Source organism: Ranitomeya variabilis, chromosome 3 (genome assembly GCF_051348905.1).
Source record: "Ranitomeya variabilis isolate aRanVar5 chromosome 3, aRanVar5.hap1, whole genome shotgun sequence".
NCBI lineage: Eukaryota > Metazoa > Chordata > Amphibia > Anura > Dendrobatidae > Ranitomeya > Ranitomeya variabilis.
This window is the reverse complement of record NC_135234.1, coordinates 785,261,386-785,288,653: the sequence shown is the minus strand read 5'-3', so window position 1 is coordinate 785,288,653 and position 27,268 is coordinate 785,261,386. Positions and strand designations below refer to the sequence as shown.

Below are 27,268 nucleotides of genomic sequence, written 5' to 3'. Positions count from 1 at the left end.
CTGCTTCTCGGTATCAGGGTGATGCAGCACTGAAGGACTCCAGCCTTTGTGTAGGGAGCTGAAGTCAATGGAAGAGATATAGATGAATGAAGTCGCAGCGGAGCCGGAATTCAAATGAGCAGAAATGGAGAGGGACCTCTCCTGTCAATTCAAGATAACTTCAGACATTATTCTTGAAGAGCAATTACTCTCACCTAGGGTCGTCTTTCGGGCCAACCCTAGATGCTCACGTTTCCTGGTCTCACTTGGCACTGTCAAACAAAATTTCCCTTGCCACCACAATACATACAAATGTTCTCTCTGTACCTCTGCTGTTATTCCTGTACAGAAAATGTAGTGCGCTGAACCTGTATTAGTTGGGAAGCTAGTGGTGTCACTTGCAAAAGCAAAGAAGCCTGGACTTTTAGAGCAAGCCCGGGAGATCTTCTGGCACAAGGAGACACTGAAGCTTGTTCCAGAGCTTGCTCATGGAAGTGGAGATCAATCCTGATTTCCAGTTGTATAATGGCATCTAGCAAAGAGGTTAAGTCTCTGGCATAAAGATCACCCTTAATTCAACCAGGTAGCCACCAGAGCTTCTTCATTCCATGCCAACTGAGCCACAAGGTACGGAAGCGCAAGGCATACTAGGCGATGGAATCTGTGCTCTGACTTAGGTTCAACAAAGATGAGGCATCAGAAGAGGTATAGAGGTATGACCTGGAACCTCAAAGAATGCATGGAACATCTCTGGGATCCTCTGAACATCGCGGGTCTCAAGACTACCATGCTCCCAAATAGTGTTTGCTTAGGCCAGGGCTTGTCCAGACAGCAAAGAGACCACAAATGCTATCTTAGTCTTATCTAAAGAAAAGGGGGGAGTGTGGATCTTACACTGGTTAATCAAACGACGGATTTCATTAGGGTCTCCATCAAAGCAGGATGCAAGTGGAAGCTGGAGCTTAGCAATTCCACTAGAAACTTGACCATAGGGCGGAACCCTCGTAGTGCTTGACTGTCCAGAAGGGGGCTGGCTGAACATGGTACATGTGGACTTAGCGGTGAACAGGCCCTGCAGCTGGGTTGCCACCATATTGATGGCCTGCATCAACTGGTCCTGACATTCACAGTGAGAGCAGACCTCCTTTTGCAACACTTGTACAGTCATCTGGAGATCTCTTAGTCCATGGCACAAATGTAATGTAACCCTGGTTGGTATGGACACACTGCGCCATGGGGCGGGCTTATCTAGGAGGTCCTTAAGTAAGTGACTACTAGGTATTCGCTAGAGCCTCTGATGGTGAGGATAGGATTTGCCATCAGTAGCCACCTCTCTTGGGCAGTCCCCAGACGTTCAGCAGCTGACTGGAAGGTAAGAGGCACGGTTTCAAGATTCAGAGGGGGTAAGGCAGAGACGCAGTCAAACAGACCGAAGTTGGGGCAGGCAGCACAGGATCAGTAAACATAGCTGAGGTCAGGAGTGGAGATGTCAGACAGGACGGATAAACAAGCCGGGTCAGTGACGGTAAGTGGAATAACAAGGAACGCATGAATGGGTGCTAAAAGTATAGGAACCAATGTTCGGGCAGGGAGGGGTAGACAGAGCTGCCTAATAAAGGCCCTTCTAGGACAGGATAGGACAGGGAACTTAATCTCTGCAGGATCTGGCAGGGTTAACTCCTGCAGAGACCGGTTTTGGCTATGCCCACACGCAGGGTAGACTAACGCAATGGCCTGATGCAAGGAGAAACCGCAGAGTGAATAGAGGGGCGCTGAAGAGTTATTGCTGTGAATCAGAATGTCGATAATGGGAAGTTTTGATAAACTTCATGCATTTTGTTGAAATGTAATTAAAATAAAAATAAGTTGATGCACATGAATGATTACAAAATTATGAGTAGTCAGTATTTTTTGTGTTGAAACACTCTCAGGTGGACAGCAGTGAGATATTAGATGGACAGAAGTAAGGTGTTAAGCGAACAGTGAGGTGTCAGGTGGCTGGCAGTCTGACGGGTCAGGTGGCTGGCAGTCTGACGGGTCAGGTGGCTGGCAGTCTGACGGGTCAGGTGGCTGGCAGTCTGAGGTGTCAGGTGGCTGGCAGTCTGACGGGTCAAGTGGCTGGCAGTCTGAGGTGTCAGGTGGCTGGCAGTCTGAGGTGTCAGGTGGCTGGCAGTCTGAGGTATCAGGTGGCTGGCAGTCTGACGGGTCAGGTGGCTGGCAGTCTGATGTGTCAAGTGGCTGGCAGTCTGACGGGTCAGGTGGCTGGCAGTCTGAGGTGTCAAGTGGCTGGCAGTCAGATGTTAGGTGGCTGGCAGTCTGAGATGTCAAGTGGCTGGCAGTCAGATGTTAGGTGGCTGGCAGTCTGAGATGTCAAGTGGCTGGCAGTCTGAGGTGTCAAGTGGCTGGCAGTCAGATGTTAGGTGGCTGGCAGTCTGACGGGTCAGGTGGCTGGCAGTCTGAGATGTCAAGTGGCTGGCAGTCAGATGTTAGGTGGCTGGCAGTCTGATGGGTCAGGTGGCTGGCAGTCTGAGGTGTCAAGTGGCTGGCAGTCAGATGTTAGGTGGCTGGCAGTCAGATGTTAGGTGGCTGGCAGTCTGAGGTGTCAGGTGGCGACAGTGGGAGGTGTCATGTGGCCCACAGTGGGAGGTGTCAGGAGACCCCACAGTACATGATCATTTACCTAATATTTGAGTTTTGCTGCTGAATCCTTTCTCTGTCATGGCAGAGATGATCCACTTCATGTATCGTGAGGACTGCACCATCTGTCAGGAGAGAATAGTGGGCATTAGCTGTACATCAGACACACTGTGGGCATACCCCATCTTCGAGGCCGCCTGATGCATTGGAAACAAAGGAGGAATTTAGTAATAATTTTGTGCATTTAATAATTTATTGCACAAATTATTGTGTACACTAAAACGCTAAAACTGAAATAAAACCTGTGCCCAGCAGGTGCAGGGTTATTTCAGAGGGTCGTGGTCTTCATGATATGGTGAAATGGGTAAAAGACAGAAAATGGCAAAAGTAATGGGGTGAATCTGCTTCCTCTACCGCCAGATGCAGATCTTACTTTCTTCATTTTCGGAGGCCCACTGGGATGAATTCTAGAAGAAATTAACTAATGTGGTGAATTCACCTGCTCCTCCAGCGCGGACAGCCTGGACTCCAGCTGATGGCCGACACTGCCCTTCTCCACTTTAAATAGCTGCATCATGGCGGAGACGCTGCACAGTGGACACAAGATGAAGACATTATATGAGACAGGAAAGTACTAAACCGATGCAAGCTACACCGGATACCTGACCAAACCGGACACTGGATAGTCTTCACCAACTGTATACAATGTGCATAAAGCAGCAGAAAAAATGTAATAAAAAAAAAAACTGAACGCACCTGCCCAAAACCAGGGAAACGTCTGTGTCATAAAATAGAAAGACAGTGCGCACCTGCCCAAAACCAGGGAAACGTCTGTGTCATAAAATAGAAAGACTGCATACACCTGCCCAAAACCTGGGAAAAGTCTGTCTCATAAAATAGAAAGACAGCACACACCTGCCCAAAACCCAGGAAAAGTCTGTGTCATAAAATAGAAAGACTGCACACACCTGCCCAAAACCCGGGACAAGTCTGTGTCATAAAATAGAAAGACTGCACACACCTGCCCAAAACCAGGGACAAGTCTGTGCCATAAAATAGAAAGACTGCACACACCTGCCCAAAACCAGGGACAAGTCTGTGCCATAAAATAGAAAGACTGCACACACCTGCCCAAAACCTGGAAAAAGTCTGTGTCATAAAATAGAAAGACTGTACACACCTGCCCAAAACCAGGGAAAAGTCTGTGTCATAAAATAGAAAGACTGCACACACCTGTCCAAAATCAGGGAAAAGTCTGTGTCATAAAATAGAAAGACTGCGCACACCTGTCCAAAACCCGGGAAAAGTCTGTGTCATAAAATAGAAAGACTGCACACACCTGCCCAAAACCAGGGAAAAGTCTGTGTCATAAAATAGAAAGACTGCACACACCTGCCCAAAACCAGGGAAAAGTCTGTGTCATAAAATAGAAAGACTGCACACACCTGTCCAAAACAAGGGAAAAGTCTGTGTCATAAAATAGGAAGACTGCACACACCTGCCCAAAACCCAGGAAAAGTCTGTGTCATAAAATAGAAATACTGCACACACCTGCCCAAAACCAGGGAAAAGTCTGTGTCATAAAATAGAAAGACTGCACACACCTGCCCAAAACCCGGGACAAGTCTGTGTCATAAAATAGAAAGACTGCACACACCTGCCCAAAACCAGGGACAAGTCTGTGCCATAAAATAGAAAGACTGCACACACCTGCCCAAAACCAGGGAAAAGTCTGTGTCATAAAATAGAAAGACTGGGCGCACCTGTCCAAAACCAGGGAAACGTCTGTGTCATAAAATAGAAAGACTGCACACACCTGTCCAAAATCAGGGAAAAGTCTGTGTCATAAAATAGAAAGACTGCGCACACCTGTCCAAAACCCGGGAAAAGTCCGTGTCATAAAATAGAAAGACTGCACACACCTGTCCAAAACAAGGGAAAAGTCTGTGTCATAAAATGGGAAGACTGCACACACCTGCCCAAAACCCAGGAAAAGTCTGTGTCATAAAATAGAAAGACTGCACACACCTGCCCAAAACCCAGGAAAAGTCTGTGTCATAAAATAGAAAGACTGCACACACCTGTCCAAAACCCGGGAAAAGTCTGTGTCATAAAATAGAAAGACTGCACACACCTGTCCAAAACCCGGGAAAAGTCTGTGTCATAAAATAGAAAGACTGCACACACCTGCCCAAAACCAGGGAAAAGTCTGTGTCATAAAATAGAAAGACTGCACACTCCTGCCCAAAACCATGGAAAAGTCTGTGTCATAAAATAGAAAGACTGCACACACCTGCCCAAAACCAGGGAAAAGTCTGTGCCATAAAATAGAAAGACTGCACACACCTGCCCAAAACCCAGGAAAAGTCTGTGTCATAAAATAGAAAGACTGCACACACCTGCCCAAAACCAGGGAAAAGTCTGTGTCATAAAATAGAAAGACTGCGCACACCTGTCCAAAACCCGGGAAAAGTCTGTGTCATAAAATAGAAAGACTGCACACACCTGTCCAAAACCAGGGAAAAGTCTGTGTCATAAAATAGATAGACTGCACACACCTGCCCAAAACCAGGGAAAAGTCTGTGTCATAAAATAGGAAGACTGCACACACCTGCCCAAAACCAGGGAAAAGTCTGTGTCATAAAATAGAAAGACTGCACACACCTGCCCAAAACCAGGGAGAAGTCTGTGTCATAAAATAGAAAGACTGCACACACCTGCCCAAAACCCAGGAAAAGTCTGTGTCATAAAATAGAAAGACTGCACACACCTGCCCAAAACCAGGGAAAAGTCTGTGTCATAAAATAGAAAGACTGCGCACACCTGCCCAAAACCCGGGAAAAGTCTGTGTCATAAAATAGAAAGACTGCGCACACCTGTCCAAAACCAGGGACAAGTCTGTGTCATAAAACAGAAAGACTGCACAGACCTGCCCAAAACCAGGGAAAAGTCTGTGTCATAAAATAGAAAGACTGCACACACCTGCCCAAAACCAGGGAAAAGTCTGTGTCATAAAATAGAAAGACTGCGCACACCTGTCCAAAATCAGGGAAAAGTCTGTGTCATAAAATAGAAAGACTGCGCACACCTGCCCAAAACCCGGGAAAAGTCTGTGTCATAAAATAGAAAGACTGCACACACCTGTCCAAAACCAGGGACAAGTCTGTGTCATAAAATAGAAAGACTGCACACACCTGCCCAAAACCCGGGAAAAGTCTGTGTCATAAAATAGAAAGACTGCGCACACCTGTCCAAAACCAGGGACAAGTCTGTGTCATAAAACAGAAAGACTGCACAGACCTGCCCAAAACCAGGGAAAAGTCTGTGTCATAAAATAGAAAGACTGCACACACCTGCCCAAAACCAGGGAAAAGTCTGTGTCATAAAATAGAAAGACTGCGCACACCTGTCCAAAATCAGGGAAAAGTCTGTGTCATAAAATAGAAAGACTGCGCACACCTGCCCAAAACCCGGGAAAAGTCTGTGTCATAAAATAGAAAGACTGCACACACCTGTCCAAAACCAGGGACAAGTCTGTGTCATAAAATAGAAAGACTGCACACACCTGCCCAAAACCAGGGAAAAGTCTGTGTCATAAAATAGAAAGACTGCACACACCTGCCCAAAACCAGGGAAAAGTCTGTGTCATAAAATAGAAAGACTGAACACACCTGCCCAAAACCCAGGAAAAGTCTGTGTCATAAAATAGAAAGACTGCACACACCTGCCCAAAACCTGGGAAAAGTCTGTGTCATAAAATAGAAAGACTGCACACACCTGCCCAAAACCTGGGAAAAGTCTGTCATAAAATAGAAAGACTGCACACACCTGTCCAAAACTAGGGAAAAGTCTGTGTCATAAAATAGAAAGACTGAACACACCTGCCCAAAACCATGGAAAAGTCTGTGTCATAAAATAGGAAGACTGCACACACCTGCCCAAAACCAGGGACAAGTCTCTGTCATAAAATACAAAGACTGCACACACCTGCCCAAAACCCAGGAAAAGTCTGTGTCATAAAATAGAAAGACTGCACACACCTGACCAAAACCCAGGAAAAGTCTGTGTCATAAAATAGAAAGACTGCACACACCTGCCCAAAACCCAGGAAAAGTCTGTGTCATAAAATAGAAAGACTGCGCACACCTGCCCAAAACCAGGGAAATGTCTGTGTCATAAAATAGAAAGACTGCACACACCTGCCCAAAACCAGGGACAAGTCTGTGTCATAAAATAGGAAGACTGCACACACCTGCCCAAAACCAGGGACAAGTCTGTGTCATAAAATACAAAGACTGCACACACCTGCCCAAAACCAGGGAAAAGTCTGTGTCATAAAATAGAAAGACTGCACACACCTGTCCAAAACCAGGGAAAAGTCTGTGTCATAAAATAGAAAGACTGCATACACCTGCCCAAAACCCAGGAAAAGTCTGTGCCATAAAATAGAAAGACTGCACACACCTGTCCAAAACCAGGGAAAAGTCTGTGTCATAAAATAGAAAGACTGCACACACCTGCCCAAAACCCAGGAAAAGTCTGTGTCATAAAATAGAAAGACTGAACACACCTGCCCAAAACCAGGGAAAAGTCTGTGTCATAAAATAGAAAGACTGCACACACCTGCCCAAAACCAGGGACAAGTCTGTGTCATAAAATAGGAAGACTGCACACACCTGCCCAAAACCAGGGACAAGTCTGTGTCATAAAATACAAAGACTGCACACACCTGCCCAAAACCTGGGAAGTCTGTGTCATAAAATAGAAAGACTGCACACACCTGCCCAAAACCAGGGAGAAGTCTGTGTCATAAAATAGAAAGACTGCACACACCTGCCCAAAACCAGGGAAAAGTCTGTGTCATAAAATAGAAAGACTGCACACACCTGTCCAAAACCAGGGAAAAGTCTGTGTCATAAAATAGAAAGACTGCACACACCTGCCCAAAACCCAGGAAAAGTCTGTGTCATAAAATAGAAAGACTGCACACACCTGCCCAAAACCAGGGAAAAGTCTGTGTCATAAAATAGAAAGACTGCACACACCTGTCCAAAACCAGGGAAAAGTCTGTGTCATAAAATAGAAAGACTGCACACACCTGCCCAAAACCCAGGAAAAGTCTGTGTCATAAAATAGAAAGACTGCGCACACCTGCCCAAAACCAGGGACAAGTCTGTGTCATAAAATAAAAAAAAAGACTGCACACACCTGCCCAAAACCCGGGAAAAGTCTGTGTCATAAAATAGAAAGACTGCACACACCTGCCCAAAACCAGGGAAAAGTCTGTGTCATAAAATAGAAAGACTGCACACACCTGCCCAAAACCAGGGAACAGTCTGTGTCATAAAATAGAAAGACTGCACACACCTGCCCAAAAACAAGGAAAAGTCTGTGTCATAAAATAGAAAGACTGCGCACACCTGCCCAAAACCAGGGAAAAGTCTGTGTCATAAAATAGAAAGACTGCTCGCACCTGCCCAAAACCAGGGAAAAGTCTGTGTCATAAAATAGAAAGACTGCGCACACCTGCCCAAAACCAGGGAAAAGTCTGTGTCATAAAATAGAAAGACTGCACACACCTGCCCAAAACCAGGGAAAAGTCTGTGTCATAAAATAGAAAGACTGCACACACCTGCCCAAAACCAGGGAAAAGTCTGTGTCATAAAATAGAAAGACTGCACACACCTGCCCAAAACCCAGGAAAAGTCAGTGTCATAAAATAGAAAGACTGCACACACCTGCCCAAAACCCGGGAAAAGTCTGTGTCATAAAATAGAAAGACTGCACACACCTGCCCAAAACCAGGGAAAAGTCTGTGTCATAAAATAGAAAGACTGCGCACACCTGCCCAAAACCAGGGAAAAGTCTGTGTCATAAAATAGAAAGACTGCGCACACCTGCCCAAAACCCAGGAAAAGTCTGTGTCATAAAATAGAAAGACTGCGCACACCTGCCCAAAACCAGGGAAATGTCTGTGTCATAAAATAGAAAGACTGCACACACCTGCCCAAAACCAGGGACAAGTCTGTGTCATAAAATACAAAGACTGCACACACCTGCCCAAAACCTGGGAAAAGTCTGTGTCATAAAATAGAAAGACTGCACACACCTGTCCAAAACCAGGGAAAAGTCTGTGTCATAAAATAGAAAGACTGCACACACCTGCCCAAAACCTGGGAAATGTCTGTGTCATAAAATAGAAAGACTGCACACACCTGCCCAAAACCAGGGAAAAGTCTGTGTCATAAAATAGAAAGACTGCACACACCTGCCCAAAACCCAGGGAAAAGTCTGTGTCATAAAATAGAAAGACTGCACGCACCTGCCCAAAACCCAGGAAAAGTCTGTGTCATAAAATAGAAAGACTGCACACACCTGCCCAAAACCAGGGAAATGTCTGTGTCATAAAATAGAAAGACTGCACACACCTGCCCAAAACTCAGGAAAAGTCTGTGTCATAAAATAGAAAGACTGCACACACCTGCCCAAAACCATGGAACAGTCTGTGTCATAAAATAGAAAGACTGCACACACCTGCCCAAAACCCAGGAAAAGTCTGTGTCATAAAATAGAAAGACTGCGCACACCTGCCCAAAACAAGGGAAAAGTCTGTGTCATAAAATAGAAAGACTGCACACACCTGCCCAAAACCAGGGAAAAGTCTGTGTCATAAAATAGAAAGACTGCACACACCTGCCCAAAACCAGGGAACAGTCTGTGTCATAAAATAGAAAGACTGCACACACCTGCCCAAGACCAGGGAAAAGTCTGTGTCATAAAATAGAAAGACTGTACACACCTGCCCAAAACCAGGGAAAAGTCTGTGTCATAAAATAGAAAGACTGCACACACCTGCCCAAAACCAGGGAAAAGTCTGTGTCATAAAATAGAAAGACTGCACACACCTGCCCAAAACCCAGGAAAAGTCTGTGTCATAAAATAGAAAGACTGCACACACCTGCCCAAAACCCGGGAAAAGTCTGTGTCATAAAATAGAAAGACTGCACACACCTGTCCGAAACCAGGGAAAAGTCTGTGTCATAAAATAGAAAGACTGCACACACCTGCCCAAAACCAGGGAAAAGTCTGTGTCATAAAATAGAAAGACTGAACACACCTGCCCAAAACCCAGGAAAAGTCTGTGTCATAAAATAGAAAGACTGCACACACCTGCCCAAAACCAGGGAAAAGTCTGTGTCATAAAATAGAAAGACTGCACACACCTGCCCGAAACCAGGGAAAAGTCTGTGTCATAAAATAGAAAGACTGCACACACCTGCCCAAAACCAGGGAAAAGTCTGTGTCATAAAATAGAAAGACTGCACACACCTGTCCAAAACCTGGGAAAAGTCTGTGTCATAAAATAGAAAGACTGCACACACCTGCCCAAAACCAGGGAAAAGTCTGTGTCATAAAATAGAAAGACTGCACACACCTGCCCAAAACCAGGGAAAAGTCTGTGTCATAAAATAGAAAGACTGCACACACCTGCCCAAAACCAGGGAAAAGTCTGTGTCATAAAATAGAAAGACTGCACACACCTGCCCAAAACCTGGGAAAAGTCTGTGTCATAAAATAGAAAGACTGCACACACCTGCCCAAAACCAGGGAAAAGTCTGTGTCATAAAATAGAAAGACTGCACACACCTGCCCAAAACCCAGGAAAAGTCTGTGTCATAAAATAGAAAGACTGCACACACCTGCCCAAAACCTGGGAAAAGTCTGTGTCATAAAATAGAAAGACTGCACACACCTGCCCAAAACCAGGGAAAAGTCTGTGTCATAAAATAGAAAGACTGCACACACCTGCCCAAAACCAGGGACAAGTCTGTGTCATAAAATAGAAAGACTGCACACACCTGCCCAAAACCAGGGAAAAGTCTGTGTCATAAAATAGAAAGACTGCACACACCTGCCCAAAACCTGGGAAAAGTCTGTGTCATAAAATAGAAAGACTGCACACACCTGCCCAAAACCCAGGAAAAGTCTGTGTCATAAAATAGAAAGACTGCACACACCTGCCCAAAACCAGGGAAATGTCTGTGTCATAAAATAGAAAGACTGCACACACCTGTCCAAAACCCGGGAAAAGTCTGTGTCATAAAATAGAAAGACTGCACACACCTGCCCAAAACCAGGGAAATGTCTGTGTCATAAAATAGAAAGACTGCACACACCTGCCCAAAACCAGGGAAAAGTCTGTGTCATAAAATAGAAAGACTGCACACACCTGCCCAAAACCCAGGAAAAGTCTGTGTCATAAAATAGAAAGACTGCACACACCTGCCCAAAACCAGGGAAATGTCTGTGTCATAAAATAGAAAGACTGCACACACCTGCCCAAAACCAGGGAAAAGTCTGTGTCATAAAATAGAAAGACTGCGCACACCTGCCCAAAACCAGGGAAAAGTCTGTGTCATAAAATAGAAAGACTGAGCGCACCTGCCCAAAACCAGGGAAAAGTCTGTGTCATAAAATAGAAAGACTGCACACACCTGCCCAAAACCAGGGAAAAGTCTGTGTCATAAAATAGAAAGACTGCACACACCTGCCCAAAACCCAGGAAAAGTCTGTGTCATAAAATAGAAAGACTGGGCACACCTGCCCAAAACCAGGGAAAAGTCTGTGTCATAAAATAGAAAGACTGCACACACCTGCCCAAAACCCAGGAAAAGTCTGTGTCATAAAATAGAAAGACTGCGCACACCTGCCCAAAACCAGGGAAAAGTCTGTGTCATAAAACACAAAGACTGCACACACCTGCCCAAAACCAGGGAAAAGTCTGTGTCATAAAATAGAAAGACTGAGCGCACCTGCCCAAAACCAGGGAAAAGTCTGTGTCATAAAATAGAAAGACTGCACACACCTGCCCAAAACCAGGGAAAAGTCTGTGTCATAAAATAGAAAGACTGCACACACCTGCCCAAAACCAGGGAAAAGTCTGTGTCATAAAATAGAAAGACTGCACACACCTGCCCAAAACCCAGGAAAAGTCTGTGTCATAAAATAGAAAGACTGCGCACACCTGCCCAAAACCAGGGAAATGTCTGTGTCATAAAATAGAAAGACTGCACACACCTGCCCAAAACCAGGGACAAGTCTGTGTCATAAAATAGGAAGACTGCACACACCTGCCCAAAACCAGGGACAAGTCTGTGTCATAAAATAGGAAGACTGCACACACCTGCCCAAAACCAGGGACAAGTCTGTGTCATAAAATACAAAGACTGCACACACCTGCCCAAAACCTGGGAAAAGTCTGTGTCATAAAATAGAAAGACTGCACACACCTGTCCAAAACCAGGGAAAAGTCTGTGTCATAAAATAGAAAGACTGCACACACCTGCCCAAAACCTAGGAAATGTCTGTGTCATAAAATAGAAAGACTGCACACACCTGCCCAAAACCCAGGAAAAGTCTGTGTCATAAAATAGAAAGACTGCACACACCTGCCCAAAGCCCAGGGAAAAGTCTGTGTCATAAAATAGAAAGACTGCACACACCTGCCCAAAACTCAGGAAAAGTCTGTGTCATAAAATAGAAAGACTGCACACACCTGCCCAAAACCATGGAACAGTCTGTGTCATAAAATAGAAAGACTGCACACACCTGCCCAAAACCCAGGAAAAGTCTGTGTCATAAAATAGAAAGACTGCGCACACCTGCCCAAAACCAGGGAAAAGTCTGTGTCATAAAATAGAAAGACTGCACACACCTGCCCAAAACCAGGGAAAAGTCTGTGTCATAAAATAGAAAGACTGCACACACCTGCCCAAAACCAGGGAACAGTCTGTGTCATAAAATAGAAAGACTGCACACACCTGCCCAAGACCAGGGAAAAGTCTGTGTCATAAAATAGAAAGACTGCACACACCTGCCCAAAACCAGGGAAAAGTCTGTGTCATAAAATAGAAAGACTGCACACACCTGCCCAAAACCAGGGAAAAGTCTGTGTCATAAAATAGAAAGACTGCACACACCTGCCCAAAACCCAGGAAAAGTCTGTGTCATAAAATAGAAAGACTGCACACACCTGCCCAAAACCCGGGAAAAGTCTGTGTCATAAAATAGAAAGACTGCACACACCTGTCCAAAACCAGGGAAAAGTCTGTGTCATAAAATAGAAAGACTGCACACACCTGCCCAAAACCAGGGAAAAGTCTGTGTCATAAAATAGAAAGACTGAACACACCTGCCCAAAACCCAGGAAAAGTCTGTGTCATAAAATAGAAAGACTGCACACACCTGCCCAAAACCAGGGAAAAGTCTGTGTCATAAAATAGAAAGACTGCACACACCTGCCCAAAACCAGGGAAAAGTCTGTGTCATAAAATAGAAAGACTGCACACACCTGCCCAAAACCCAGGAAAAGTCTGTGTCATAAAATAGAAAGACTGCACACACCTGTCCAAAACTAGGGAAAAGTCTGTGTCATAAAATAGAAAGACTGCATACACCTGCCCAAAACCCAGGAAAAGTCTGTGTCATAAAATAGAAAGACTGCGCACACCTGCCCAAAACCTGGGAAAAGTCTGTGTCATAAAATAGAAAGACTGCACACACCTGCCCAAAACCCGGGAAAAGTCTGTGTCATAAAATAGAAAGACTGCACACACCTGCCCAAAACCTGGGAAAAGTCTGTGTCATAAAATAGAAAGACTGCACACACCTGCCCAAAACCCAGGAAAAGTCTGTGTCATAAAATAGAAAGACTGCACACACCTGCCCAAAACCAGGGAAAAGTCTGTGTCATAAAATAGAAAGACTGCACACACCTGCCCAAAACCAGGGAACAGTCTGTGTCATAAAATAGAAAGACTGCACACACCTGCCCAAAACCAGGGAAAAGTCTGTGTCATAAAATAGAAAGACTGCACACACCTGCCCAAAACCCAGGAAAAGTCTGTGTCATAAAATAGAAAGACTGCGCACACCTGCCCAAAACCAGGGAAATGTCTGTGTCATAAAATAGAAAGACTGCACACACCTGCCCAAAACCAGGGACAAGTCTGTGTCATAAAATAGGAAGACTGCACACACCTGCCCAAAACCAGGGACAAGTCTCTGTCATAAAATACAAAGACTGCACACACCTGCCCAAAACCCAGGAAAAGTCTGTGTCATAAAATAGAAAGACTGCACACACCTGCCCAAAACCAGGGAAAAGTCTGTGTCATAAAATAGAAAGACTGCACACACCTGTCCAAAACCAGGGAAAAGTCTGTGTCATAAAATAGAAAGACTGCACACACCTGCCCAAAACCTGGGAAAAGTCTGTGCCATGAAATAGAAAGACTGCACACACCTGCCCAAAACCAGGGAAAAGTCTGTGTCATAAAATAGAAATACTGCACACACCTGCCCAAAACCAGGGAAAAGTCTGTGTCATAAAATAGAAAGACTGCACACACCTGCCCAAAACCAGGGAAAAGTCTGTGTCATAAAATAGAAAGACTGCACACACCTGCCCAAAACCCAGGAAAAGTCTGTGTCATAAAATAGAAAGACTGCACACACCTGCCCAAAACCCGGGAAAAGTCTGTGTCATAAAATAGAAAGACTGCACTCACCTGCCCAAAACCTGGGAAAAGTCTGTGTCATAAAATAGAAAGACTGCACACACCTGTCCAAAACTAGGGAAAAGTCTGTGTCATAAAATAGAAAGACTGAACACACCTGCCCAAAACTCAGGAAAAGTCTGTGTCATAAAATAGAAAGACTGCACACACCTGCCCAAAACCCAGGAAAAGTCTGTGTCATAAAATAGAAAGACTGCACACACCTGCCCAAAACCTGGGAAAAGTCTGTGTCATAAAATAGAAAGACTGCACACACCTGCCCAAAACCAGGGAAAAGTCTGTGTCATAAAATAGAAAGACTGCACACACCTGCCCAAAACCAGGGAAAAGTCTGTGTCATAAAATAGAAAGACTGCACACACCTGCCCAAAACCAGGGAAAAGTCTGTGTCATAAAATAGAAAGACTGAACACACCTGTCCAAAACCAGGGAAAAGTCTGTGTCATAAAATAGAAAGACTGCACACACCTGCCCAAAACCCAGGAAAAGTCTGTGTCATAAAATAGAAAGACTGCACACACCTGCCCAAAACCCGGGAAAAGTCTGTGTCATAAAATAGAAAGACTGCACTCACCTGCCCAAAACCTGGGAAAAGTCTGTGTCATAAAATAGAAAGACTGCACACACCTGTCCAAAACTAGGGAAAAGTCTGTGTCATAAAATAGAAAGACTGAACACACCTGCCCAAAACTCAGGAAAAGTCTGTGTCATAAAATAGAAAGACTGCACACACCTGCCCAAAACCCAGGAAAAGTCTGTGTCATAAAATAGAAAGACTGCACACACCTGCCCAAAACCTGGGAAAAGTCTGTGTCATAAAATAGAAAGACTGCACACACCTGCCCAAAACCAGGGAAAAGTCTGTGTCATAAAATAGAAAGACTGCACACACCTGCCCAAAACCAGGGAAAAGTCTGTGTCATAAAATAGAAAGACTGCACACACCTGCCCAAAACCAGGGAAAAGTCTGTGTCATAAAATAGAAAGACTGCGCACACCTGCCCAAAACCAGGGACAAGTCTGTGTCATAAAATAGAAAGACTGCACACACCTGCCCAAAACCCGGGAAAAGTCTGTGTCATAAAATAGAAAGACTGCACACACCTGCCCCAAACCAGGGAAATGTCTGTGTCATAAAATAGAAAGACTGCATACACCTGCCCAAAACCCAGGAAAAGTCTGTGTCATAAAATAGACTGCACACACCTGCCCAAAACCCAGGAAAAGTCTGTGTCATAAAATAGAAAGACTGCACACACCTGTCCAAAACCAGGGAAAAGTCTGTGTCATAAAATAGAAAGACTGCACACTCCTGCCCAAAACCAGAGAAAAGTCTGTGTCATAAAATAGAAAGACTGCACACACCTGCCCAAAACCAGGGAAAAGTCTGTGTCATAAAATAGAAAGACTGCACACACCTGTCCAAAACCAGGGAAAAGTCTGTGTCATAAAATAGAAAGACTGCACACTCCTGCCCAAAACCAGAGAAAAGTCTGTGTCATAAAATAGAAAGACTGCACACACCTGCCCAAAACCCGGGAAAAGTCTGTGTCATAAAATAGAAAGACTGCACACACCTGCCCAAAACCAGAGAAAAGTCTGTGTCATAAAATAGAAAGACTGAACACACCTGCCCAAAACCCAGGGAAAAGTCTGTGTCATAAAATAGAAAGACTGCACACACCTGCCCAAAACCTGGGAAAAGTCTGTGTCATAAAATAGAAAGACTGCACACACCTGCCCAAAACCAGAGAAAAGTCTGTGTCATAAAATAGAAAGACTGCACACACCTGTCCAAAACCCAGGAAAAGTCTGTGTCATAAAATAGAAAGACTGCGCACTCCTGCCCAAAACCAGGGAAAAGTCTGTGTCATAAAATAGAAAGACTGCACACACCTGCCGAAAACCAGGGAAAAGTCTGTGTCATAAAATAGAAAGACTGCATACACCTGCCCAAAACCCAGGAAAAGTCTGTGTCATAAAATAGAAAGACTGCACACACCTGTCCAAAACCAGGGAAATGTCTGTGTCATAAAATAGAAAGACTGCACACACCTGCCCAAAACCCAGGAAAAGTCTGTGTCATAAAATAGAAAGACTGCACACACCTGCCCAAAACCCGTGAAAAGTCTGTGTCATAAAATAGAAAGACTGCACACACCTGCCCAAAACCAGGGAAAAGTCTGTGTCATAAAATAGAAGGACTTAGCGCACCTGCCCTACACCCAAGAAAAGTCTGTGTCGTAAATTAGAAAGATTGCGGGCACCTGAGTGAAATGGCGCATCCATAAGATATGCCAAATCTGGCACTTAGCCACGTTCTTCCCTGCTGAACATGTGTAGTGCAGCGGTGTCCACACTGTGCAGAGATGAGGCAGTGACCAAGGAAAAGTTTAAAGTGAAGTCTCTTTTAATGAACAGCGTATTCACAAACAGAAAGGAAATCGGATCCTCTGGATCGCAGCTGGGAAAACAAAGACAGTCCGTGACAAGTTGCCGTGGGCTACTGCACTGCTGTGTACACTGAGGGTGCTAGACCTTTTGGCTCCGCTTGGCCCTGTGTTGCGTCACACAGGATGAGCTCTGCAGAGCCTTCTGATCTGCCTGCAAGACCAAAACTGACACACCCAACCTTCTGCTGCAGGGGTTTTTACTAGTGATGAGTGAGTATACTCGTTGTTCGGGTTTTCCCGATCATGCTCGGCTGTCCTCCGAGTATTTTGGCTTGCTCAGAGATTTAGTTTTGTCACCGCAGCTGCATGATTTGCAACTGCTAGACAGCCTGAATACATGTGGGGGTTGCCTGTTTGTTAGGGAATTCTCTCATGTATTCAGCCTGTCTAGCAGTCACAAATCATGCAGCTGAGGTGACGAAAACTAAATCTTCGAGCATGCCAAAATACTCGGAGACCACTGCTTGGGAAAACCCGAGCAACGAGTATACTCGCTCATCACTAGTTTTTACAGATCATAGGAGTTCACGGTAAGACACTGAGCAGCGATAGCACACAATGCTCAGTGTCTCTGTTTAATGGCAGGCTGTATAGTCACATCATGCAACAATGCAGCCTGCCATCTAGACATAGCCGAGCTAGACCCATTGCAGGACAAACCGATTATTATCTTCTAAGGAAACAAGTGAGAAAATAGAATTAGACTTACCGGTAATTCGGTTTCTAATAACCTACCACAACAGCACACAGAAAGATGTCATCTCATCCTAATAGGGACAGGAAACACGAAATACGAGGTCAAATAACCTCTCCCACCTCCATTCCCCAATGTTGTTATAAAGGACCAGAATAGTATGAATGCTAAACCATATTATTTATTACTACTAGATCCAATGAATAGAGGGGTGGGAATTACCCATGCTGTAATGGTAGGTTATTATAAACCAAATTACCGGTAAGTCTAATTATATTTTCTCTAAAAACCTCCCACTACAGCATACAGGAGGAATGCACACGAGATGAATGCTTAGGGAGGGACAACCGCTTGGAGAATATTTATCCCAAAATGATAGATCCTTGACAGATGTTAAATCAAGTCTATAATGCCTGACAAAGGTGTGGACAGATAACCATGTAGCAGCTCTGCATATCTGCTCGATGAAAGCGCTAGAATTTTCCACCCAACTAGGGTTGAGTGAAACGAATCGGTCAAATTCAAAAATCGCCGACTTTTGGCAAAGTAGGGTTTCATGAAACCCGACCCGATCTTTGTGTGGGATCAGCCATGAGGTCGGCGATCTGCGCGCAAAAGTCGCGTTTCGTGTGACGCGTTCAGCGCCATTTCTCAGCCAATGAAGGAGGACGCAGAGTGTGGGCAGCATGATGACATAGGTCTTGGTCCCCACCATCTTAGAGAAGGGCATGACAGTGATTGGCTTGCTTTCTGCGGCGTCACGGGGGCTATAAAGGGGCGTGCATGCCGACCGCCATCTTACTGCTGGCGTTCTGAGCATAGGGAGAGGTTGCTGCACCTTCGTCAGAAGAAGGGATATTGTTAGGGAGGGACGATTAACCCCCAAACCGCTTGTGCTGTAGCGATTCCCACTGTCCAACACCACCTTTTCTTTGCAGGGACAGTGGAGGCTAGATTTCTGTGCATCAGCTCTGTAGCTTATTAGGCTTCCTGATAGCTGCATTGCTGTGTGTACGCCGCTGTGCAAACCAACTGCTTTTTTCAAAGCACAAATCCTGTTGCTCCTTTCTGCACAGTTATCTTGTTGATTTGTCCACACTTTTGTGTGCAGCAGTCCCTTTTATTGCTGCCATACTTGTCCTGAGATCATTGTAGGGAGATTGAAATTGTACTACAGTCCTTGTATTTTTTCATATATCTTTCAGCCACTTTCTGCCACTTACATTGTGTTGTTTTATACACTGGGCCTGAGTTTTGGTGCTGTCTGCCCCCAAAAAAGTGAGATTCAAATTCTCACAAAGTGGATATACTTCAGTCTTGTTAGTTTGTTGTATATCAGCCAGCCACGTTCTGCCACTTACATTGTGTTTTATGCACAGGGCCTGAGTTTTGGTTCAGTCTCCCAAAAAAAAGAGGGAGATTCAAATTCAAAACAAACCAACTTTATATACACCTTCTACCTTGTTTTACAGTACCATATAACGGTTGTTATTTTGGTTAGATTTTCCAAAAAATGAGGAAGTCTGGTGGAAGAGCCCATGGGCGGTGGTTGCCAGCTGGTAATCATGGATTTCAAATTATTTTGACCCACCTTCCCCTGCTGACACGTAGCTTGCCTGAAAAATGTCTTGCTTTTGGCCTCCTCTTACTGACTTCTCTAATTCCTCCATTTGCAGCTGCCAGGGCCATGATCACCACCTGGCGCAAGCACCCGTGCAAGTGCCGTTTGCCTGGACAAGTGGGTGGGCCCAGTTTTGGGCGACGGCACTGGCACAGGGTCCCTCATAGTACAATGAAGTGTCTCTGATAGTGGTGGTGTAACGCCCCCACAGTAAGGGCAATGGGGTACTCGGTTCCGGGTCCTTCTGTTCGGGGAATGTCACGGTGGCCTGACCCGGTCCATGGCCCTTTGAGGGGCGTCCAATTAAAGGTGAAGTTTGTCTAGTGTTCGTGATGCCACCTGTGGTATTCGGTCAGGGTGACCGACGCTGCTTTAAAGGGGTTGTCCACTACTTTCAATTAACCCCCCTGTGTATCCCCCCAGGGCCCCTGATGATTTGTGTAATTACCTTCTTTAGCCGTTTTCGCCTGTGAGCGGCGCTATGCTGGTGCCTGAGTCCGGGTCACGTGACCCCCAGGCTTCAGCCGCCGCTCATTTCCGCCGACGTCACGTCAATTTCCAGACTCTGGAAATTGACGTGACGTCAGTAGCAGGCGTGTCCCAGCCGCACAGTCAGCAGTCACTCATAAAGAGTGACTGGGCTGTGGGCGGGGCTGAGGCTGCCTGCGGGGCTGTGCTGAGGGCGGGCTGGGCTAGGCAGGGATGTGTGGGCGGGCGCCGGTGCTGTGCGGTCCCCGGTGCTGTGCGGTCCCGGGCGCTGGCGCTGTGCGGTTGCAGGCGCCGTGCGGTCCCGGGCGCTGTGCGGTCCCGGGCGCCGGCGCTGTGCGGACCGGTATGTGCTGGGGTGTGTGTGTGTGTGTCTGTGTGTGTGTCTCTGTGTGCAGGCATCGTCCGATGGGACAACAAGTCCCATCGGGCTCTGCCTGCTACAGTGGCAGTGAGTGACACATTAGCCAATGATGGGACAGTAGTAGTCCCATCATCCGGCTAATGTGTTGAATGTAATAAAAAAAAATACACATATACATATACAGTACATACATACATACATACATACAACACACACCATGCGACGACATGCAGCATGCGATGACATGCGCCATGCAACGACATGCACCATGCAACTACATGCACCATGCGATGACATGCACCATGCGATGACATGCGACATGCACCATGCGACGACATGTGCCATGCAACAACATGCGCCATGCGGTGACATGCACCATGTGACGCCATGCGACGACATGCAGCATGCGACAACATGCGCCATGCGACGACGTGCAGCATGCGACGACATGCAGCATGCGACAACATGCACCATGCGACGACATGCAGCATGCGACAACATGCGCCATGCGACGCCATGCGACGACATGCAGCATGCGACAACATGCAACATGTGACATCATGCAACATGTGACATCATGCAACATGCCACATACAGTACATACATACACACAACATACATACAGTACATATAACAGAGTACATACTCACCATCACTTGTCACTTTGATCCCCGAAGCCATTGTCATCTGTAAAAAATATTAAAATAATAAACAAACACTATACTCCCTGATCCTCAGAAATCCAATTAAAACGAGTGTCCCACGACGATCTCCCGTAGAGAGCAGGAGCATCAGGTGATGCAACCACTCTCCAGGGGCTCCAGGAACACAATGAGGGGAGGAAGGTATCCTTCCACAATGTATTCCCCACAATGTATTCCTACGCCCCTGTGAGAAAATAGTCCCTAGTCTCACTTTATGGCATTGCTGTATGAGAAAGTTCCCATGCAGCTTTTTGCCATAAAGTGAGACCAGTGAACTATAGTAACCTCAGTGATGCACTGCAGGAGCCATTGTCTCCTGTCAGTGTGTCACTGAGGGTCCTATAGAGCAGAGACATCACCCGATGTCACTGTTCTATAGGGGAGATCGTCGTGGGACACTCGTTATTAATTGGACTACGGCGGACAGGGAGTATACGGTTTATTATTTTACGTTTTTTACAGACGCTGAAGTATGGTAAGTGTGGTTAAATGAAGAATAATAAAATACTTTTTCCTAATGTTTGCGTGTTTTATTAACCCTTTATTAGCATTGGATTAATAACGGATAGGCGTCTTATTGACGCCTCTCCGTTAGTAACCCGGCTTAATGTCACCTTACAATAGCAAGGTGACATTAACCCCTTATTACCCCATATCCCACCGCTACACGGGAGTGGGAAGAGAGGGGCTAAGTGCCGGAATTGGCGCATCTTACAGATGCGCCATTTCTGGGGCGGCTGCGGACTGGTATTTGTAGCCGGGGGGGGGGGACCAATATCCATGGCCCCTCTCTAGGCTATGAATATCAGCCCACAGCTGTCTGCATAGCCTTTGTGGCTATAAAATATAGGGGGACCCCACGTTATTTTTTTGGGGGGTCCCCCTATTTTAATAGCCAGTAAAGGCTACGCAGACAGCTGCGGGCTGATATTCATAGCAGGCTACAAATATTGGCCCCCGGCCGTCGGCTTTCCCCCTCTGGCGCAGAAAATTGCGCGGGAGCCCATGCCGTTTTTTTCTGTTTTTTTATTAAATTAAACGCTCATTAAGGCCTGTTTCACACTTGCGTCGGTACGGGTCCATCGCTATGCGTCGGGCCTACATACTGACGCACGTTGTGAAATTTGTGCACGTCGTGGGCAGCGGATGCAGTTTTTCAACGCATCAGCTGCCCATTCTGAAGTCCGGGGAGGAGGGGGCGGAGTTTTGGCCGCGCATGCGCGGTAGAAAATGGCAGACGTGAGGGACGTGCCAACGGTCCGCCAAAACACGACGCATCCGTTGCACGACTGACGCGACGTGTGGCAATCCATCGCGATCCCTCACTAATACAAGTCTATGGGTAAAAAACGCATCCTGCGAGCATATTTGCAGGATCCGATTTTTTCCCAAAAAGACGGATTGCTAAAAACGCAAGTGTGAAAGTAGCCTTAGGCTGCTTTCACACTAGCATCGGTAAGGGTCCGTCGTGCTGCGTCGCTAATAAGTCTATGGAGAAAAAACGCATCCTGCAGACAACTTTGCAGGACGCGTTTTTTCTCCACAACGACGCATTGCGATGTGCAGTGCACGACGCTAGTGTGAAAGAGGCCTTAGAAACATCGGCCTTTCTATTATATATCTATGGATATATCTATCCATAGATATATTTATAGATAGATATATCTATAGATACATAGATGTATCTATCCATATATTTGGCTGCTTTCACACATCAGGTTTTTGCCGTGAGACACAATCCGGCAAGTTTTGAAAAAAACGGATCCATTTTTTCCCGCCGGATCCGTTTTTTTCTCATAGAGTTGTATTTGCGCCGGATTGCGCCTGATGGCCACACGTTTCATCCGATTTTTACCGGATCCGTCAAAAAAGCTGTTTCCGCCGGATGGAAAACACATACAGAGGAACGTTTTTTCTGTCCGGCGAAAAAACGCACAGCGACGGATCCGGCAAAAAAAACCTATGAAACTGAGCTGTGAAATGATGAATCCGGCCTTGGAATCCTTTTTTTCATGCATGTTTCCATTCAAATCATGCACATTTTCCATTTATTTACTTATTTCCAAAAACGGCATTAAAACCGCGCATAAACCGCACCAAAAAAAGCATTAAAACTGCACCAAAAACTGCATCAAAACTGCACCAAAAACTGCATCAAAACCTGGTGCAGTTTTGGTGCAGTTTGCAGTTTTGGTGCGGTTTTGATGCAGTTTTTGGTGCGGTTTTGATGCAGTTCTTGGTGTGGTTTTGGTGTGGTTTTGATGGAGTTTTTGGTGCGATTTTGATGCAGTTTTTGGTGCGGTTTTTGCGCAGTTTTGATGCAGTTTTTGGTGCAGTGTTGATGCAATTATAGTGCGGTTTTGATGCGTTTTTTTTCAGTTTTGATGCGTTTTTTTATGCAGTTTTTTGCACGTTTTGATGCATTTTTTAATTCGTTTTTTTGCGGTTTTTGCGCGGTTTTTATGCGTTTTGTTACGTTTTTGAAAGGTAAATAAAGATGTATTATTGAACAAAAAAAAAGATTTGTGATGTCATTATTGTCCAACCCACACTCCATTAAACACACAGATAGGCAGATAGATGATAGATGAAATGGATAGACAGATCTACATGTAGATAGATCTATAGATGCATACATCTATCTATTCATATATCTGTCTGTAGATGTGTCTGGATAGATATATCTATTGATAGATGTATGGATAGTGTAGGGTGCGTGTCCACTGTCCGGATTACATCCGAATGAGCTGCAGATTGGATGCTGCGTACTTGTAGTCCCATCGGATGATGCCTGCACACACACCCCAAAAGACCTCCCCGCACAGCCCCGCACACACCCGAACAGCCCACAGACCCCGCACACACCCCAAAAGACCCCCCGCACATCCCCGCACACACACGAACAGCCCACAGACCCCGCACACACCCCAAAAGACCCCCCGCACAGCCCCGCACACACACGAACAGCCCACAGACCCCGCACACACCTGAACAGTCCCGCACAGTGCCGCACACATCCGAACAGCCCGCAGACCCCGTCCGCACACACATACACGCACACCGTCACCGCCCACACACTTCCATCCTCCCGAGCTGCAGCGTTTCTCGGACCCACATCCGCAGCAAAACTGCAGATCTTTTTTACATCTGCGGTTTTGCGGCGGATGTGCCCGACTCAATGAAAGTCTAAGGCCATGTTCACACTTTGCGGTTTTTACCGCGGATCCGCGGCGATTTTGATGCTGCGGGTCCGCAGCAGTTTCCATTGCGTTTACATTAACATATAAACCCTATGGAAACCGCAAACCGCTGTGCACATGCTGTGGCAAAAACCACGCAGAAACGCAGCATGTCACTTCTTTGTGCAGAATCGCAGCGATTCTGCACCCATAGGAATGCATTGAACCGCTAACTTCCCGCATGAGGCTGTGCCCACGATGCAGGAAGTAAGCAGATCATCTGCGGTTGCTACCCGGGGTGGAGGAGAGGAGACTCTCCTCCAGACCCTGGGAAGCCTAAATAGTGTAAAAAATAAGAATTAAAATAAAAAATAATGCTATACTCACCTCTCAGCGCTGCCCGCGGCCGTTCGGTATCAGGGTTGATGTGCGAGCAGGACCTGTGGTGACGTCGTGGTCACATGACCGTGATGACGCCGCGGTCACATGACCGTGACGTCACGAAGGTCCTTCTCGGCACAGCATCTTTGGAACTGGACTGCCGGGTGCAGTGCCGAGGAGATCGGGACGTCAGAGGGTGAGTATAGCCAATTTTTATTATTTTTAACATTACTATTGATGCTGCATATTGCTGCATATGCAGCATCAATAGTACAGGAGTAATACCGCAGCGGAAACCGTGGAACAAACCGCGATAAATCTGCAGGGATAACCGCAGCGGGTTTGCCCTGCAGATTTATCAATTCCGCTGCGGGAGAACCCGCAGAGCACACCGCAGAGTGTGCACATGGCCTAAAGGTGCAGAAACGCTGCAGTTCCGCACAAAAGAAGTGACATGCTGCGAGAAAAAAAAGCTGCGTTTTGGTGCGGCCTTTTCCGCAGCATGTGCACAACAAGTCTGCGGCTCCCATAGACTTACATTGGTTGTACACTACACTGCGGATTTGATGCAATTCAGTGCGGCAAAAAACGCTGCGGATCTGCAATCAAATCCACAATGTATGCACACAGCCTTAGCATTTAGGGAACCGAGCAAAAAAGCCAAAAACAAGTGTGGGATTGCACTTTTTTTGCCATTTCATTGCACTTTGAATTTTTTTCACATTTTCTGTTACACAACATGGTAAAACCAATGGTGTCGTTCAAAAGTAGAACTTGTCCCGCAAAAGATAAGCCCCCACATGGCCGTATTGGTGGAAAAATTATGGCTCTGGAAAGAAGGGGAGCGAAAAACGAAAAAAGCTCCAGGGGTGAAGGGGTTTAGAAACATGGATATGGACATAGATATATCTTTATGTATCTATCTATCTATCTATCTATCTATCTGTCTGTCTATCTATCCCATATCTATCTATCTATCTATCTATCTATCTATCTCTGTAATGGAGTGTGGGTTGGACAAATGTAAAAGAGGAGGTTGGACAGAAATTACATCACAAATCTGTTTGAAGATAGAGGAGGGAGGGGTTGGGGTGTGTTTTGGAGTGGGGGGGTGCTAAGTTCGGGCTTAGAGGACAGTGCAATGCATCATGGAACTTGTAGTATTAGAGCACAATAACTCAGGAGAAAGGAAGTTGTCGATTAACCCCATGAGAGCTGAATCCAGCACTAAAGTGGCCTGCTACAGCATGATAAATGGTAATATTGCTAAAATAAACACAGTGGATGTTTTCAGTGGCACATAATAGCAAGATTTATGAAAAAAAAAAGGTTATAGTAGTGGACAACTTCTTTAACCCCTTCACCCCCGAGGGTGGTTTGCACGTTAATGACCAGGGATTTGGGTATATCCCACTTACAGTTCCACTTAACACTTGCAGCTCTCTGGCGCCCCCCTTACTCTCAGGTCAGATTAGGTACTGCACCTAGGGTAATTAGTCGCCAGAAAGGCTGCCTGCTATGTACTGGCTATTGGGTACACTGCAGCGACGCGATAACTACTCCCACTCAGGCAGGAACAATAGTTAAGCCGCAGTCACTGAAACAACACCCAAAAGCCTGCACAGTACAGTATCAATGCCACCAGCTCCGATTAAACGGGTCCGAAGCTAACCCAAAACAGTAGCGTAATTTCCCTTCAAGAGACTTAGGGTACGTTTTTAGAGCAAGGAGGAAGAACTGGCATGAAATAATATACCCCACAAAATGTAGGCAGTGCTTTATAAAAATATTTTACCAAGATGTTACAAGTGAGACAATTGCAAATATGTACAAGGTAATTATGAAAATAAAAGGATTAAATGAAGAAAAGATAACACTCACATTTTCTCAGATCATTGCATTGCAGGCAACCATACGTCCCAGCTCATTGGACGTGCTGCTCAGGGCTCACAGGAAAAGACAAGAAGCATCAGCTGGGGATCCTGCCACAAACTTAAAACCTGCAGCTAGTGACATCACAGAAAGGCTGGCTTATCCAGACCCTCCTCTCTCTACATTCTGACTAAGTATAAGCTAAATCTTTGTAATTCCGCTACGGAACATATCATAGTCCTAACATAACCAGCATTCATCTCGGAGTAACGTGGGCTTTCTAATGAGATCAAATATGTCCTATCTGGGATACATATTTACGGAGAAATCCCTACTTCTTCACCAGATGGAGTTAGACGCCCGTGTTTAGAGTGATGGGTAGATCCATCGAGGGAAAATAAAAATATATAGTTTCGTGTTCTTAACTTAAACGATTTGCCTAATATCTTCCAAAAACAGAACAAAAGACTTTCATATCTGGAAGTTTCTAATCCAGTTAAAGCTGGGCACTTTCCACTACAGGAAATGCCGGTCGTAAATGCCTTGGAGCAGGGGATGAAGGCTTGTGAGCTGAAAGTCAGGTATTTGCAGCCACAAGCTGCTGCAGAATCACTCCAAGAAGGGGGGCTTAGCCCACAGCATGCTAACAAGAGAACTAAACTTATATGATATTTCATACCATATCGTGACAATATGTCATGCAAAATACTTAATAAGTAACATTTCCCACATGTCTACTTTACATCAGCACAATTTTGGAACCAAAAATTTTTTTTGTTAGGGAGTTATAAGGGTTAAAAGTTGACCAGCAATTTCTCATTTTTACAACACCATTTTTTTTAGAGACCACATCTCATTTGAAGTCATTTTGAGGGGTCTATATGATAACCAAGTGTGACACCATTCTAAAAACTGCACCCCTCAAGGTGCTCAAAACCACATTCAAGAAGTTTATTAACCCTTCAGGTGCTTCACAGGAATTTTTGGAATGTTTAAATAAAAATGAACATTTAACTTTTTTTCACACAAAATTTATTTCAGCTCCAATTTGTTTTATTTTACCAAGGGTAACAGGAGAAAATGGACCCCCAAAGTTGTTGTACAATTTGTCCTGAGTACGCTGATACTTCATATGTGGGGGTAAACCACTGTTTGAGCGCATGGAAGAGCTCGGAAGGAAAGGAGCGCCATTTGACTTTTCAATGCAAAATTGACTGGAATTGAGATGGGACGCCATGTTGCGTTTGGAGAGCCCCTGATGTGCCTAAACATTGAAACCCCCCACAAGTGACACCATTTTGGAAAGTAGACCCCTAAGG

The 27,268-nt window shown here is 45.5% G+C and overlaps 1 protein-coding gene across 1 annotated transcript in view; it reads right to left on the bottom strand.

Annotated features, from left to right (window-relative positions):
• LOC143817524 (transient receptor potential cation channel subfamily M member 2-like) overlaps nucleotides 1-27,268 on the bottom strand; it is an 868,795-nt gene that overhangs the window by 549,159 nt on the left and 292,368 nt on the right. The window contains exons 25-26 of the mRNA XM_077299005.1: nucleotides 3,116-3,203; nucleotides 2,660-2,741 (exon numbers count right to left, since the gene is read on the bottom strand). Of these exons, the coding sequence (XP_077155120.1) occupies nucleotides 2,660-2,741; nucleotides 3,116-3,203 (170 nt within the window). The remainder of the gene's footprint in view (nucleotides 1-2,659; nucleotides 2,742-3,115; nucleotides 3,204-27,268) is intronic.